General features: G+C 31.1%; 3 protein-coding genes across 4 annotated transcripts; 2 read left to right on the top strand and 1 right to left on the bottom strand.

The window, feature by feature from the left end:
* The first annotated feature begins 706 nt into the window (after positions 1–706).
* Positions 707–8,093, top strand: LOC105838988 (DNA polymerase alpha catalytic subunit). The gene is made up of 21 exons (XM_012684963.3): positions 707–1,004; positions 1,310–1,510; positions 1,761–2,082; positions 2,199–2,520; positions 2,594–2,953; positions 3,176–3,523; positions 3,592–3,793; positions 4,010–4,278; positions 4,417–4,533; positions 4,608–4,791; positions 4,948–5,076; positions 5,150–5,325; positions 5,411–5,651; positions 5,717–5,856; positions 5,973–6,178; positions 6,257–6,521; positions 6,622–6,796; positions 6,867–7,033; positions 7,141–7,389; positions 7,491–7,566; positions 7,691–8,093. The coding sequence occupies exons 1-21, from the start codon at positions 989–991 to the stop codon at positions 7,909–7,911; spliced, it is 4,386 nt and encodes a 1,461-aa protein (XP_012540417.1). The 5' UTR covers positions 707–988; the 3' UTR covers positions 7,912–8,093.
* On the bottom strand, positions 7,940–11,089 carry LOC105838990 (pseudouridine-5'-phosphatase). 2 transcript variants are annotated; one of them, XM_028194166.2, is made up of 4 exons: positions 10,266–11,089; positions 8,852–9,070; positions 8,516–8,748; positions 7,940–8,362 (listed from the first exon to the last, which is right to left on the bottom strand). In XM_028194166.2, the coding sequence occupies exons 1-4, from the start codon at positions 10,354–10,356 to the stop codon at positions 8,186–8,188; spliced, it is 720 nt and encodes a 239-aa protein (XP_028049967.1). In that variant the 5' UTR covers positions 10,357–11,089; the 3' UTR covers positions 7,940–8,185. The 2 variants fall into 2 exon arrangements, with proteins under 2 accessions (XP_028049967.1, XP_028049968.1); XM_028194167.1 differs by lacking the exon at positions 10,266–11,089 and adding an exon at positions 9,161–9,524.
* Positions 11,090–11,582: 493 nt separating this feature from the next.
* Positions 11,583–17,510, top strand: LOC105838989 (probable Dol-P-Man:Man(7)GlcNAc(2)-PP-Dol alpha-1,6-mannosyltransferase). Its single transcript, XM_012684964.3, has 8 exons — positions 11,583–11,913; positions 12,717–12,849; positions 12,926–13,099; positions 13,219–13,372; positions 13,702–13,846; positions 14,066–14,292; positions 14,681–14,929; positions 15,014–17,510. The coding sequence occupies exons 1-8, from the start codon at positions 11,788–11,790 to the stop codon at positions 16,698–16,700; spliced, it is 2,895 nt and encodes a 964-aa protein (XP_012540418.1). The 5' UTR covers positions 11,583–11,787; the 3' UTR covers positions 16,701–17,510.
* Positions 17,511–17,515: the final 5 nt, after the last annotated feature.

Raw genomic sequence — 17,515 nt, 5'->3', positions numbered from 1 at the left:
GCCTTTTATCACATACCTTGGTTATTGTCATTTTATCTTTTTCTTTTATATTACAAGAGCAAAAGAATGATACGTTTAACGCATAAGTACGCATAAGCGTCCAAGGAGAACGCTCTCATAATCACATAATATATGTATATATTGTATCATACATCTCACTCACTCCTCTAGTAATCCATAGTCGTAGGACTATAAATTATTAGCTACATTCCAATCGGTAATTCAGTCTGCCGCCTATGAGCTCCTATTTGTACATACTTTTCGAGTACACACTAAGGCCGGTATTCATAGTCAAATCTTATTTCAAGATCGTCTCAAGCAATGTCTTAAGATGCTAATACGGCTCTGTGATTGGTTGATGGCATCTTAAGACAGTACTTAAGATGATCTTAAATATAAGATCCGACTATGAATACCGGCCTAAGGCCCGGTTCCACAACTCACGGTTAACTGCTAAGAGGAGATTAATCGACTACATATCTTTCTCTATATTATTATCTAAGGAGAGACAGAAAATCTATTAACCTCCCGTTAGCAGTTAACCGTGAGCTGTGGAACCGGGCCTAAATGTGGAGAATATATAACGAGCCTAGCAGTCTAGTATATTATAGAAGTCTGTGGGGTACACACTAAGGGTGCGTTCGGGGAGACGCTATTAGCGCTACCAGCATCAGTCCATCTTTATTACTCATTAAAAGTAGAACAAGGATAAACTGATGCTGATAGCGCTAATAGCGTCTCCCCGAACGCACTCTAAATGTGGAGAATATATAACGAGCCTAGCAGTCTAGTATATTATAGAAGTCTGTGAACGCACCCTAGGTTCATGAAGACTAGAGGTAACCCCGACAAACCAATTGTCGGTTTACCGGAAATTTATCTCCCGCCAAAACTTATGGAATTACACAAGGTTCACGAAACGAGGCAAAGCGAAGTACCCATATAAACGTGTTTACAAGTGTGATTTGCAGTGATTTGGAAAAGAGTAATGGATGATGTGCAAGGTAAGTACATTGTTGAAGACGATGCGAGCTCGTGTATAATTTTGGCCAAGTGTCACGTCGTTATAAATGCTGCTCGAAAACATCTTTGTATTTTCAATTTTTGCTGTCTTTTTTTTACATGTATTCTTGGTGTTTTTTATAATTAATAATTTATTAAATGTTCAGTACATTCTTGTTGTCATTGTTGAAAGAAAAGGTGCTCTAAAAGTGTTCTACAACATAATACATTAAATTATATTGTTATTTAGTTACTGACAAGCATTGTAATTGAAAGAATCACTATAACTTGTTGAACAATGTTTCAGCATCTACATCTGGCAGGACTAAGCGCCAAAAAATTGATAAGACTGGCAGGTTCTCGGCTCTGGAAAGATTGAAGGAAGCTCGAAGTGGCAAACGCAAATATGAGGTTGAAGAGATAGCAAATGTTTATGATGAAATAGATGAAAAAGAGTATAGTGAGACTGTTTTACAACGTCAACGGGACGATTGGATAATTGACGATGGTATAAAAGTTATATTTTATCCTAAGCATCTAAAAACACTAAATTTAATGCAAAAAATACTGCTTCAAGACCATTTCAACATATAGTTTGTACAACTGAAAATTATATTTAAGATTTATGTATAAATTAATATTAATCATCTAGGATCCAGACTTGAATATAATTTGCACTTTTTTACTTATTTATGTGATAACACTTGAGCAATTAATTAAATTATTGTATATATTAAATTTGATTTAAAACATTAAAGGAGAAAGTGGTTACATTGAAGATGGAAGGGAAATTTTTGATGATGATTTGGATGAAGAAAGCATTCAGGAAGCGAGAAAACAGAGACATAACATGGCTGGTCCAAGAAAAAGAAGGAAGGATGAGAGCAAGAAGAAAGGGGATATTCAAAGTCTGATTAGGAATATGCCTTCTAAGAAAGATACTAATTCAGTTCAAATCAAAGATGATGATATTTTAGGAGAACTGCTCAGTGAGATTTCTACAGATAAAAAGACAACAAATAATTTTAAATTGGGAAGCACCAAGAATAAATTTTGTCACACAGTTTATTCTAACATTACGTAAGTCTAGTATTCTGTTTACAAGGGTACCTGCAGGGGAGAAAGAGGCATGAGTCCTTATCTGTATATTGCTATTTTGTTGAGTTTGTAAACATTAAACATTATATATATTATAGACAAACATATCAGTCTTCATCCGTAAATCAAAAAGCAATTGATAAAGTGACATCTGAAAAGCAAGAGGAGAAAATTGTATTGGAATCTGATAATATTGCACAAAGTGAAAGTCAGATAATTGAGGATGAAGATGATACAGCAATATTTGATGCGCCGCAAAAGAAGAGCATAAATAAACTAGTAGAATCAAAAGTTGAAGAATCAAAGCTGATGAATCAAAATACAAGAAAGTCAATGGAATCTAATAATATACAAACTGCAAGTCAGATTATTGAAGATGAGAGCAGTCCTATAATGGATCTTAGTGAATGTGTTGGAGATGTGAGTTGATTTTTAAATCTTGTTTTTAATTTTATTTACATAAAAGTGATGCTACTTATAAAATACATTGCAGTTGTCCAGTATAGATTTTGATGATGGAAGCATGGACGTTGATTGTTTATTGTCAACAACCACGAAACCTCAGAAAAATGTAACAGATATACAGACTCCTGTTTGCAAAACTTCTGTCAAAAGTATGAAAATTGGTAATGCCATTGACTTGACAGAAATAACACCTCAACTTATCAAGACAAAAGATGAGGAAGAGGTATTTAGGTTTTACTATTTGGATGCATATGAAAATCCTTACAAGAATCCTGGAACTGTGTATCTCTTTGGCAAAACCTACGTATCGAGCCACGATACGTACTGTTCGTGTTGCATTATGGTGCATTGTATACCGAGGAGAATATATCTACTGCCTAGAAAATATGTATGTATATTTTTAATGATGTAAGATACTTGACGTAAGGGCTGAAGTGGACTTAGTTAATTTTGTTTTTCATAAACTTTTGAAAATCTAGAAAATTAAACATTTTTAATATAATAAAGTTTTATCCAGCTCTTTTAATTTTTCTGATTCTAATTTGTTAATTAGTGAATATTTTCTAGTTATTATCAAATCAAATGCAACTTCTTTTCATGATCATTGCAGATAAAAAACACGGAACAATTAACCACCATGGAAGATGTGTATAAAGAGTTTGATGAGTATGCGAATAAGATGCGTATAATGGAGTTCAATTGCAAAGAAGTAAAGAAGCATTATGCTTTTGAAAAGGAGGGTACACCGAAAACTTCAGACTACTTGGAAGTCAGATATAATGCACGTTATCCAGCAATTGAGTCTGATTACTCGGGTCGAGCGATAGAACGTGTCTTTGGTACGACAGTGAACGCATTAGAACTTTTGCTTATAGAACAAAAGATTAAAGGACCTTGCTGGTTAGACATTAAGAATATATCGCCCACTGCGGGACGATTTTCTTGGTGTTCACAAATAGTACGTAAATGTATTTATTCTATTGTAACAATAAGTTTGACAGTTTATTTCATACTACAATGCAACAGGTGGTTACTTCAGACATGAACAATATATCACTATGTGCCGAAGAGAAAGCTAAACCTCCAATGGTGATAGCGACATTAAATGTGAGAATGTCTTTAAATGCAAAGTTACAGAATGAAGTAGTGATGGTTGCTGTGTTAATTCATCACAAATACAATGTCGATAAGGAATCGCCAAAACCACCTTACGATCGTCAATTTTGCTGTAAGTTTATTTTTGGATTGTATCATTTATTGTTTATTTCTTATTTTTTAATAATTAAGTTGACATTTTATAAGGTTAATTTTTTCTTTTGTGATTTAGGAACAAAATAGATTTTTGTTCAGTTCAGATAATAAAACATTTCGTTTTTAAGTCACAGATGTTTAACCATTCGTTTGTTAAAAGATATGAAGACTATGCAATTTATAATTTTTATAGTTGTCACACGTCCACGAGATATCCCCTGGCCGCGGCAAATTCGTGATGCTTTTCTGAAAGTCCTGAGTACCGAAATAATAAAATGCGAAACTGAAAGTGAATTACTCGAAGAGTTGTTAACTTTAATGCAGAAAGCAGATCCTGATTTAATAATAGGCTACGATTGCGCATTTCAGTTTGATGTATTGATGCAAAGAATGTTTGCATTAAAAGTATCCAACTGGAATCGAATGGGAAGATTAAAATCAACAACTCCTCCCTTACTTAGGGTAAATAATTTTTTTCTCAAATACAAGTTAAAATTAACATATTATATTTATATTACATTCAAATCATATTTATATAAGACATATAAATAAAGAAAATAATGTTTCTAACATAAGATAATACAAGTATTATTTATGTAGGGTAAAATTATACTTAATCAAGCTTTTGTCGGCCGTCCAATTTGTGATATACAAGTTTCGGCGAAGGAATTGAACTTAAAAGTCCGAAGTTACGACCTGCAATCACTCTGCAGTGCAGTAAGTTTAGTATTTATTATATTGTTTATGTATTGTTTGTTTGACCAAACAATTTTATATTGGCAAATATTCAGGTATTAAAAACGAAGGAATACGAATGTAAAGAGATCACGCCAGCAGAAACTTCATTATTTTTTAATACAGCGGATAAATTGCTAAATCTAATGCATATGACATTAAAAGAAACAAAACACATTATAACTATAGTGATGGATCTCAATGTTATACCGCTCGCTCTTCAAATTACTTGTTTAGCAGGTTACATGTTTAATATCTTTGTGTGTGTGTGTGTGTGTGTGTGTGTGTGTGTGTGTGTGTGTGCGTGCGTGCGTGCGTGCGCGCGCGCGCGCGCGCGCACATACACACATCTGTTCTAAAATATAATATTACAATTTTTACAAATTGAATATTTAGGTAATATTTTATCGAGGACGCTGTTAGGTGGGAGAGCGGAAAGGAATGAGTATCTGTTGCTGCATGCTTTTAATCTGAAAGATTACGTAACGCCGGATAAAAAATTTGAAAAGAAGGCACGGGATAATGGTAAAAATTTTAGTATTTTTGTGTATTGTTATTATGAAATTGTTAGGTATATTAATACTATGCTGTATATTAGATGGTCCACGTAGAAAAGCTGCGGCGTACACTGGAGGTCTCGTACTTGAACCAAAGAAAGGTTTTTACGACAAACTGGTGCTGCTAATGGACTTCAATTCTCTGTATCCGAGCATTATACAAGAGTACAATTTGTGTTTTACCACTGTATCTGGTGCGGCATATGCTGACGTCGAGGTAATTTTTTCACATGGGAGCAATATCAAGAAGCAAAATATCTTATAATTGCGTAATTGAGTAAAACCGAATTCGCATGATGCAGCAATTGAGTATTCCTGAGTCGGATCTGGAGCCAGGTGTAATCCCGACGGAAATTCACAAATTGGTCAAAAGCAGACAGCAGATCAAACAACTCATGAAAACGCCTAATCTAACACTGGAACAGAAAATGGATTATCATATCAGACAAATGGCATTGAAGCTCACAGCCAATTCCATGTACGGATGTTTGGGAGCGACGCATTGTCGATTTTATGCCAAAGGCCTTGCCGCTCTAATAACAGGTAAGATGTGGGATAGATATTTAAAAAACGTGTCAATACAGTATGAAGTATTCATTGTTCTTCAGCCAAAGGTCGGGAGATTCTGGAGGATACGAAGCATTTGGTTGAGAAACTGCAATATGAGGTAATTTATGGTGACACCGATTCTCTGATGATAAACACCAACATTTTAGAATACGATGATGTTTTCTCGATTGGCAGAAAGGTGAGGAAAATATATTTTTTGTATGATTTTGTATTGTAATTCGTAATTCACATTTTTAAGTTTACATTTTATTTATATCATGTGGAAATATCATTAGCAGATTAAATATTTTTTAGATTATGCGCGAAGTCAACAACCGATACAAAAAAGTTGAATTAGATATCGATGGAGTATTTCGATATTTATTGCTTTTGCAAAAGAAGAAATACGCTGCAGTTACGATGTCGAAATTGCCAAATGGTCAAATACAATTGACACAAGAGCATAAAGGTCTAGATATTGTGAGAAGAGATTGGTGTCCATTGGCCTGCGACACTGGAAAGTTAGATACATGTGATATTTTCAGAAATCAGTTTTATTCAATTTTATGAGTCTATTTTAATTATATACATTCTTATAGAAAAGTTTTGGACATACTTCTTTGTGATCAATCAAGCGAAACACGTTTAGAACAAGTCGTGCAAATTCTACAGAGCGTTGCGAAAAGTGTAAAGGAGGGAACTGCGCCACTGTCATCATTTGTTATCACCAAACAATTGTCGAAAAATCCGGATGCGTATCCAGATAAAAAGCAATTGTCTCATGTTATGGTAGCACTCAGATTAAACAAAGCGGGTGGTCGGATGTGGAAAGCTGGTGATACTCTGCCATATATTATATGCGAGGTTCCTTTTTATTTTACAATTTTAATTGGCAAAAGTTTTCTAATTGGATTGTAGAAAATATTGACAAAAAGTACAAAAATATAGATTATTTTAACATTAGGATGGAACTGATGCGAGTGCAACGGAACGAGCGTATCACGTTGACGAAGTAAAGAATAGTGAAAAATTAAAGGTGGACGTTAATTATTATTTACTGAGTCAAATATTTCCTGTAGTGTTACGCATTTGTGAGCCAATCGAGGGTATCGACGATGTCTTTCTAGCTAATAATTTAGGTACTTTAGAATTATTGTAAATTATAATTGGAATAATAGACGATCCTTTACGTGCTAATTTATTCACCAGGTTTACAATTTGTTTACAAACCTAAGACAATAGCTTGTGAGGCAACCTTAAACTTACCACTGGCTATCAATGATGACAGATTTATTAATTGTCTTCCTTTGACATTCAAATGCAGAAATGAGCGATGTAATACGGAAATAGTAATTAGAGATACTGTTACGGAATTTGTAAGTATGTTTTTTTTTCTTTTTATAATTTTACAAAATTATTCTAAGCATCTCCTTAGTTAAATTAAAATATATTGTTGGATATTTACATATGCCGTTCTCTGCAGCATTCTGGTCGGCACTTATCACTTAGTATGTGCCCCAATCAGGACTGTAAGTTACTACCTTGGAAATATGCAAACATTATACAGAATATAATTCAACTGGAGATGAGAAAAGCAATTACCAAGTACTACAGTGGCTGGTTAGAATGTGAGAATCCACTTTGTTCCCATAGAACGAGACATTTGCCATTAGCTTTTGCGAAAAAATTTCCAGATTGTCCAATGTGCAAAGACGGTTGCATGAATCGAGTTGTGAGTGTTAATTAAATCTTATTAAAATCAATTTTACGTATTTTTTTATTTTAAGACTAAAAATATTAATATATATATATATATATTTTGTACATTTTCAGTATTCTGGGACAGATCTGTATAATCAATTGTACTACTACTATAAAATGTTTGACATTACTCAATCAGCTTACAAACGTATCTATCTATTTATTTATCTGTCTATCTATACACACACACACGCGCGCACGCACACACACTTCCGCAAATTGTATTATAATATTTAAAGAAACGTAGGAATGACCTTTTAAATTTGTTTTAGATCTATTATCTCAATGTCCACGAGATATGATAGCCGCATACAACACACTGAAAGAGGCAGTTGACAGACAATTAAAACGAAACAAGTTCTCGTCTGTAAATATCACTGGAATATTCGGCCCTGTCGGTGCCAATCCTGTGGGAATATACATTAATAGCGGTTCACGGGAGGATTTTGATGAATTGGAAGATATGTCTGATGATACGGATAAAGAAGTTTAAGAAGAAACATATATCAACTAAGGGCATGTTTGTAATGCTATTGAATCATTTTATTCTTGTTGTTTATCGAATATTGAACAAGGACAAATAGTGCTCGTGAAGTAGATTTTTATCACTCTTGGTCATAAGAAATCGACTGGAGGGGAGGGGGGAATACGACAATTAAACTGTGATTAAGAAAATTTTACAAATTGTTTTTATATACGAAGTACTTCCGTGCGTGTATGTCTCATTTGAATCTGTACCATATGCGATAAACTGAGAAAAAGATGTACTACGGATATGGCGGTAGTCCGAACTTTTCCGGCTGAAAGTTCTCGAGACTGTCCAAGACCAAAGTCGCTTCGTTCGTAAAACGTTTGGGAAGCATCGGGTCTGGCACCATAACAACTTGCATTCCGGCGTTAAGTGCCGCTTTTACGCCATTCGGTGAATCCTCGAAGACAAGACACTGAAAACAAAATGTATAGATAATGAAGATTGTAAACAATTGACTTTTAGATTTTAATCTTTCTTGGCCTTTGAATACAGAATCTAATGACTAATTGAAAATAATAGCCTATGAAGACTACTCTTGATACACAGACAACTTCCCTAAAGTTACCTTTGAAGGATCCGGATTGTTCGGAAACCGCTTGGCAGCTATGAGAAATATGTCAGGTTTCGGTTTTCCGTGCGTGACTTCGGAATCCGAACCGCCGAGCACTTTATGGTGAAAGAGTTCGAAGAAGTCGTGCCAACGCTTCGTTTTTAACTCGTAGTTCTCTCGATCCGAACTTGTCGCTAATGCAATCGGAATGTTGTTCTCTTTCAGGTGCTTCACTAAGCGAATGGCACCTGTTAGATAATGCACAGATATTGTATATATTTTCAATAACTCTGTCTGAACTAAATTATGAATAGTTTGATATTAATGATACGTTTCGATATAGAGCATTACCTGGCATGGGTTCGGTATGTGGAAACAACTTCTGATAAATCCCAATAATCTCCTGCTTGAATTCATCCGTTGTTAATGGTAATTCTAATGTTTTAACCGCATAATCAGCAACATTTTTGGTTTTGAAACCCATCGTTTGTGCCTTATGCTCCCATGTGAATTCCTTGCCATAACGGTTGGTGATACGATTGAAGGCCTTTAGATACATATGCTCTGTATCTGAAATAAAACATTGAAAGGAATAACGTAATAATATCAATTACGAATCAGAATGAGTCAGGAAGACATTTGCTCAATCTCAATATTTACCGAGCAATAAACCGTCCATATCGAAAATACAGTGTGTGACTTTATTATATAAATCAACACACATTTTGTAATTTAAATCCTGATCAAAACTTGGAAATTCAAGATCTTGAATACGAACGAATCAAACGAAGATGGAGCAGTGACGACGAATGAGAAGATAATGCTGCAAACTGTACTATTACATCAGTTGCCTTATCTGCGTTAATTACATTACTTGCATGTTACATTTTTTTTCGTCAGAGCCGTATTATCTCGAGACCATCGAAATAATTTATCGAGATTATTTTGTGTGAGACAGTCGTTTGATTTCGCACAAGTTTTGTAACCAAAAAAATAAAAGTAAAGTATATGCGATATATAAATTCTAGGGGAAGTTATATTAAATTTTATAAAAAATATATTTAAATATAAAATCAGCTTGTTTGCATGTACGTTTGTTTGTAATATTAAAATATTAAAAGAATATTCTTAATATATCGTGTATATATATATATATATATATATATATATATATATATATATATATATATGTATATATATACATATATATTTGTAGTAATTTTTAAATAAATTAATACAGTATATCATATAGATAAGCAATGTTTTGTTGAATATAGCGAAAGAAGCGTGCGTGAGTGAATGAGTGAGTGAGTGAGTGAGTGTGTAGGTATAGGTGTAGAGAGAAAGAGAGAGGGGAAGAGAACTTGTTATATATAAGTTTTTAAAAGTTTCTCCAAGTCACAATAGAGAAAGTATTGAAAGCAATTCATATACAAAATATATTGAGAAGAAAATTTAAAAACAATATATATATACATGCATATATACACAAAATATGTGTTTCTTATTAAAGGAAGTATTAATTCCAAATTACTTGAGAGAAAAAATTTATGATGAGTAGTAGTTACGTTCGAGACACGCTATATAAATTGTTCTTGGATATCGAACAGCGAGGAAAGAGAGGGGGGAAGGTATAAAACATTTTAATGCAAATTTCATGCAACACAGGTCAAGTATTGTGCATGCGAATTTGTTACACTTGCAATTCCATATTACAAATGTTCGTATAATCGTGTTTAAAAGTAAACTTAGCCAATTTTTTCACCGATAATTTTTCGAGCGGCGCAGGAAAGAAATCTTAACAAATCAAATAGAATTGTAAATAATTCTGAAGTGATGTGGTTTATTTTACTCATAAGAAAAGTTCTTTTCTGATTCGCATTATCGCGAATCCCAATTCCTGAATCCGCACTAGCTGTTTTTGTCACTAAAAAATGCCGAAAGGTTATCGGTGAAGAGTGAGATGAGTCATCGATTTATCAGCGAGCTTGCGCAATTTAATCTTTGGTTTAATTGTTATTGCTTATGCGAGATCAAATTGGAAGAAAACGTCTTCAGAATCCAGAATTTCAATAAACTTCTCGTAATCTTCAGCCCTCAAAAATGTCTAGGGACGACAGCCATTCATGATAAAAATTTTAAAATTTTGTATTTAAAAAATAATGTAATATAAAATAATTGATTTTTGAACTAAAATCTATTATATATATAGATGAGCCAATGATTTTTCAAAATTATTTACAATATTGTAACGTTGAAGGATTTTCTATAGTTCATTGTTTTTAAATTTGGAATATTGTGTCAAGTCATTCTCTACCAGTACTTCACAATTTTATTTCGATGAAATTCAAACCGAAAACAGGTAATATAAAGTTATAGATATTATCTTAAGATAATAATTATTATCTATAGATAAGTACAAAATTTCTGCAAGAATCAAATTCAAAAATGTCTCATTTTCCTTTTTTTAAATGGGTCCTCAAAATATTAAAGCCTATATACTTTTTTTATCTATTATACATCCGGAAAAAAATTATAAAAAGAAATATTAAAGAATGTTAATTATCTCTATATAAGAGCATTTGTAAAATTTTGTAAATAAATGGTGAAAAAAATATTGTCTTACATTTCAAATAATAATTTGTTTATTTTACCATTTTGACATAAATAAAGTAAATGTAAAAAAATATAGGATAATAAAAATATAAAATTTCCGTAAAAGAACCAAATAATTCCAGATTTTTTTCAAGTCATTTTTCTTTTTAAAGAATTCTCAAAATATTAATAAAAGTTTATTTTTATATTCTTTATATGTCTGGAAAAAAATTATTACACGTACTACACAATAATAAAAATAAATTAAAGATGAAACGTCGTTTTTCTTGTTTTTTGAGCATTTAACTTTTGTATCTATTTTGCTTTTTGTAGGAAATCTATTTATTATAATTAAAGTCTTTAATAAACAAGAAGAGACTTTTAGCTATTTGAAAATTGAAATTTTCTAAGAAGTATTTCCAAAAAAAAGAGATGGAATGATTCCAGAGATATGCCAAGGATCAAGAATTAATTTGTGAAATGCGACGCATGCGCAGATTATTTCGTTTTGTAACAGTATACGTGGTGTCCAACTGCTCAGTGGTGCCCGCCGCGTAATAACATTGTAGTTTGCGGTGTATGTTTGGGAAAAAAAGTGCCCTTCGGCTGCCGCCACATCGAATTTATCATGATGAGATCCAAGAGTTTATCGAGTAACAACGTATGCTCTGCATGAATGCGCAACGGTCATTATGGATCAGCTGATTTTTTTGGTATCGCTGTTACACCTGCTGTACTGTCCATTTACAAAAGTCGAGGAAAGTTTCAATTTGCAGGCAATGCATGATATCCTTTATCACGGCTTCAATTTGACACAGGTAATTACCGAATGATCAAACAATCATCGGACCGCCCGATCCGAAAGTTTCAAGTTGTCCGCCCCGGCCAACTGATCGAGCATGTAAAAAGCGCCGCATTATATTTAGTACAAGACACGTGTATTTATAAACTTGTGATCAGCTGATGCCGCCCGTAATTCATTTAACGGGCAAATTTTTATTTCTTCAACTTCAATATTGTTTCCTTTTCTGCCATGAACATTTTTGACAAATATCTCATTTACATACAGTTTGTATGTGTATGTTGTACCTAATATATGTAATTTAAGATTCAAAAGGAAAAAAATTGAAGATTTTTTGTATCCAGGAATGCGTTCAAAAACATACTCCAATTAAAACTCTGTAATTATACATATTATAGATGAAGCACGCACTAGAGTTATCAGAGTGTAATTTTTAACCTCTATATATACTTGTGTAATAAAAAAATAAATTAAATAAAAAATATTCACTTGATGATAAAATCTGATAGTCAGCTTTGATAAAAAAGGCTGAAAACCTACTTTTTTGCAAATCATTTTTCTATAAATTTTACATTAAAGTATTGAAATAGATAAGTAGAAATATAAATAAAAATAAGCTTTTATTTGATCTTTTAACTATGTCGATTAACTTTATAATTGACTACGTTTATATTATTTTACTAAATACGTTTTTCTTTACTTTATGAATATTACGGGTTCTATAAATTTGACTTTTCAGGTAGTCTATATAACTTCCTACTTCTGTCAAAAGATTTTCAATTAACTTAACACATTTTTATTATTTTTTGTCTTCAATAGTATGATCATCATGAATTTCCTGGAGTTGTGCCACGTTCTTTCTTGGGACCTATTATTGTATCTGGTCTTGCTTCACCAGTGGTGGCATGTTTTAATTACCTGAAGTTCAATAAGTTTATTGCTCAGTATGTGGGTAAGTTTAAGTCATTTAAAAATTTAATAACAAATTATGCATATATTTTTAGAGTAAAGAGTTCATTTTTTTTTAGTAAGAATAACATTGGGACTATTAGTCATAATTACATTCAAGTTATACAGGAATGGTTTACAAAACATCTTTGGATTGCAATTTACAAACTGGTTTGTAATCATAACTGTGACGCAATATCATTTTATGTACTATCTTAGTCGTCCACTGCCAAATATAATGGTCATGCCTTTAGGTAATGATAAATAAAATTCCTGATATGTATATTTTGGAGCATTTATATTTCTTTAAAACACTTAATTCATAATTTTACATACACATTTTTGTTTGTAATCAATGAATAAAATATTTTAGTATTGATGGCTTTATATGGATGGCTGAGGCAAAGTCACATATTGTTCATCTGGTCATCAGCTGCAGCAATAATAATATTCAGAGCAGAACTTGCCATACTTTTGGGACTGTTCCTTTTATATGATATAGCAAGCAAGAAACTTTCTGTACAAAGGTATTTACATATTATGTCTACATATTATGTTACATATTATGAATAATTTATTTGTAACATAATTGTATAAAATTACAAACAAAAATGATTAAAATAATCAAGGTGTCTTTTAAAACTACACAGATTTGTAAATTTTTGAGTCAAATTTGTCTCTGGATCTAATCATTATTGTGTATTAAATATATTAACATGAAAATTATTCTTTGAGCTCATTGAGATATAAGCTTGATTATAGTTTTACATTATTACAAAGAACTTTATTCTTTTATAACGTTTTTTTTCCTAAAATCTACTTATTACACACAATAATGTTTTATAATCATTTTTAGACTACTAAAAATTGCGGTTCCAGCTGGTGTATTATTCTTAGCACTTACTATTGCTACAGATTCAATATTCTGGAGACGCTTAGTTTGGCCAGAAGGCGAAGTATTTTATTTCAATACTATTCTTAATAAAAGTAATGAATGGGGTGTATCCTTTTCAGCTGTAATAAACTTTTCTTTAAGGATTTTTAATATCTTGAGTCTTGTAATGTGAATCTTGTAATATTAAAAGGAATTATTTTTTATCTATCATATGTATATTATCATAAATTTTTAAAAAGACAATCATGAGGTATTAGAAATCCTTAAATACACAATCTTTCAGTATATAAATCAGTTCGTAAAAAAACCTGACACATAGATATAGACATCACCATTTTTATGGTATTTTTATTCAGCACTGCCAAGAGGCCTAGCATTTTCATCCTTTTTAATTCCTCTTGGAATGTTTTGGGATGCTAGAGTTCGTGTGTTTACTGTTCCAGCAATAATATTTGTCGCATTATTTTCATTTCTACCACACAAGGAATTAAGATTTATAATATATGTATTTCCACTGTTGAATGTTGGCGCAGCTGCTGCTTGTCACAGAATGTAAATATATATTTCAATTTAATTATAATTTAATTAATGAATAAATAATTTTCCATCAATAATTTTAATTTTTAATTTACTAAATTTATTTAAATTTATTTAAAATTTATTCAAATTTTAATTAAATGGAAGAACATAAAATTATTATTAATAAGTTTTTTCTGATTTTATATTAGTCAGAAAGAAAAATTTATGATATTTCTTTCAATAATTTAAATATATTTTTTTGTTTTTGTCAATAAAACGTTTTAGATTTTATAGTTATAGAAATTGGATTAGCCTTTGATGGAAAATTAAGCTTCATATTCTAAATTTTACAGTTATAGCTGTATTATATATATATATATATATATATATAATATAAAAATTGTTTTTTGTTGAAAATTAGATGGGAGAACAGAGCAAAAACAATGTGGCATGGCTTTCTAGCACTAATAATCTTTGGTCATCTTGTATTAAATGTTATATTTTCCATGTTTCTACTATGCGTGGCTGGTTCTAATTATCCTGGAGGTCAAGCAATTGCTAGGTTACACAGACTCGAGATGGACTCCATCGAGCCAGTATATGTGCATATTGACATATTGACTGCACAAACCGGAGTATCGAGATTTACACAGATCAATGCTTCTTGGATGTAAGTATTATTTTGTTTATAATAATGTTAATTTTTCACATTTTCCATAATAGTATTTTTAAGGAAAAAAATAATCTGTTACAGTTACTCAAAACAAGAAAACCTTACTTTTGACGATCCTGAAATGCTACAATTTACTCATCTCTTGATGGAAGCAAAAAGTAAATATTCTCAGAATGTAAAGTTTTATCTTAAAACTCATGACATCATTGATTCTATTGATGCATTTTCGCATATAACATTAAGTAACAATTTATTACCACCTATTAGAATTAAAACAAAGCCTAGTATATTCATTATGAAGAGAAAATCGAATATCAAATATGATCCTAATAAAGCAAGATCTCCAACTTTTATAAAGGATTTTACACATCAGATAGACATAAAAAGTAAAAAATTAAACACATCAATTGAAGAGGAAATAGATGACAAACTTATGGAATTAACAGAACTTCAGAAAACAAATGAAACTGTTAAAGAAATATTTTCAGATATCAAAGTTGAAGAGAAAGAAAATAATACAATGGATGAAAAAGTAGATATACTTGATAGTATGACATCTATGGAAAGTAGTACTACGTGGGAAACTGAAGATGTAACTACGTTATCGTCAAAATCAAGAGATAATAAAGAAATTATTAATTCTCAAGAAGATTTCAAAGATATTTCTGATAATAATGATGCAAAATTTGTCAAAACAACAATTGAAGAAGAAAGTATTAAAGAAAAACATAAAAACGGTCTACGTCAGGAAACTTATAGTGTTAAAGAAACAGTTAAGAAAATGATTCAAGAAAAGATGCTAGAAACTAAACAAAAAAGAGAAGCTAATGATGAACAAAAATATGCAGAACTTCCAACAAAATCAATGAAGAAAAGAGGAGTAGCAGCAGAGAAAATAAAAAAAATAGAAACATTGAAACAGGAATCAAGAGAACCATCAACAAATCAGTCATTTACAGATAAATTAACAATAGTCAAAGAAGAATCTAAAATTATGAAAGAACACGTGAAAGATGACGAACTTGGTAAACATAAATCAGTTATACAAAAGAAAGATAAAATCAGGGTACAATTAGACAATTTAGAACAAATTGAAGATATAATGGAAAATGAAAATAAAATTGTGGATGTCAAAGTGCAAACAAAAAAGATTGCAAAGTTACAAGATAAAGTTCACACAGAGTTACCTGTAACTGAGGCAGAAATTGTGACAAATAACGATCAAGAAGAAAACATTCAAACACACAAATCAATAAATGTAAGAGAAAGTATAAGAAATATAATAAATCATTTTAAAGAATTTGAGAAAGATTTCATACGTGATGATACAATGGCAACAACAAACGATGTAAGTAATAGAAATTTGGAAAGCGATTTGTACGCAACAGAAACGAATCATTTTGCAGAAAATGATAGTCAATTGACAAAAGATGCTAGGGAAAGTCTTAAGGAAATAATAGATCAATTCAAATACATTAAGCATGAATTAACTTCAGAGGAAGATGATCAATTCGATGAAATCGCAGCTAAATATATGGAACGTCCAATCGGTGAAACATTACTGCAATTCAACGAAGCTCTAAAGGGTTTAATACAACGAAGAAAAAAGGCTTCATCAAAGGATCGTACGACTAACGTGTACAATACCAAAGATATTTATATTTCAGAAACTCAAAGATCATTTGCAGAGGAAGCCAGTGTGAATTCAAATAATGTAAATATCAATAAAAAAGAAAGTTCACAGAAAAATATTAAAAGTAAAGAATGAATTATGAGAAACTTTATTGAATAATGTTTTGTGAGTAACATTATCAAATGTTACTAGCGAAATGTGTAAAATTGTATTATAATGTAAATATGTTTCTCTGTGATATCAAGAAAAATATTGTACTTTTTAATATATGCTCATGCATATCACGTATATAGAAAGCACGAAATTAACTTTCCTAGTTACGTGCAACATTTATGCTAGTGAAAATAGTTTGCAGAAAATGCTGTACAATTTTTTAATATTACATTCGCATTATAATTAAAATTAAAATTATTTAGATGTGTTAAAAATAAACTAACTCATGTACAATAATTGAAAGAATATGCTTTACAGCAATTTTATGACTTATAATTATTTTTTAATATGTTATGTTTTAAATTATAATTGTACACATATACGTTCATAAGTTATTGTAAACATGAAATGTATGAATTGTTTTTTCTTGTCAACTTTTGCATTTAATATTGCTTAAGTATAGAAAATCCTAATTATGATATGTCACATTGCTTGTAGCAAACCAGTTGGATTATATCAATTTTTTAATGAAATAAATTTATAAATTTCTATACGTTTTGCGGGATTTATCGTATAATACTCATATTTAACAAATAATTAATTTCGACGTTTGCAAAATAATCGAGTGCCTTATTAAATCTCTTCCAAAAATTAGGAATGGTACATAATGTATGAAAATACACACACACGCACGCGCATGCACACACACACACACACAGTCACGTGTGTGTTGTATGCGTGCGTAATATACTATAAAACTAAATGTATTAATTTTACATAAAGTGAACTTATTTAAT

Source organism: Monomorium pharaonis, chromosome 3 (assembly GCF_013373865.1).
Source record: "Monomorium pharaonis isolate MP-MQ-018 chromosome 3, ASM1337386v2, whole genome shotgun sequence".
Taxonomy (NCBI): domain Eukaryota; kingdom Metazoa; phylum Arthropoda; class Insecta; order Hymenoptera; family Formicidae; genus Monomorium; species Monomorium pharaonis.
Note: the sequence above shows the minus strand (reverse complement) of the source record. Positions and strands in the feature narration are given on the sequence as shown.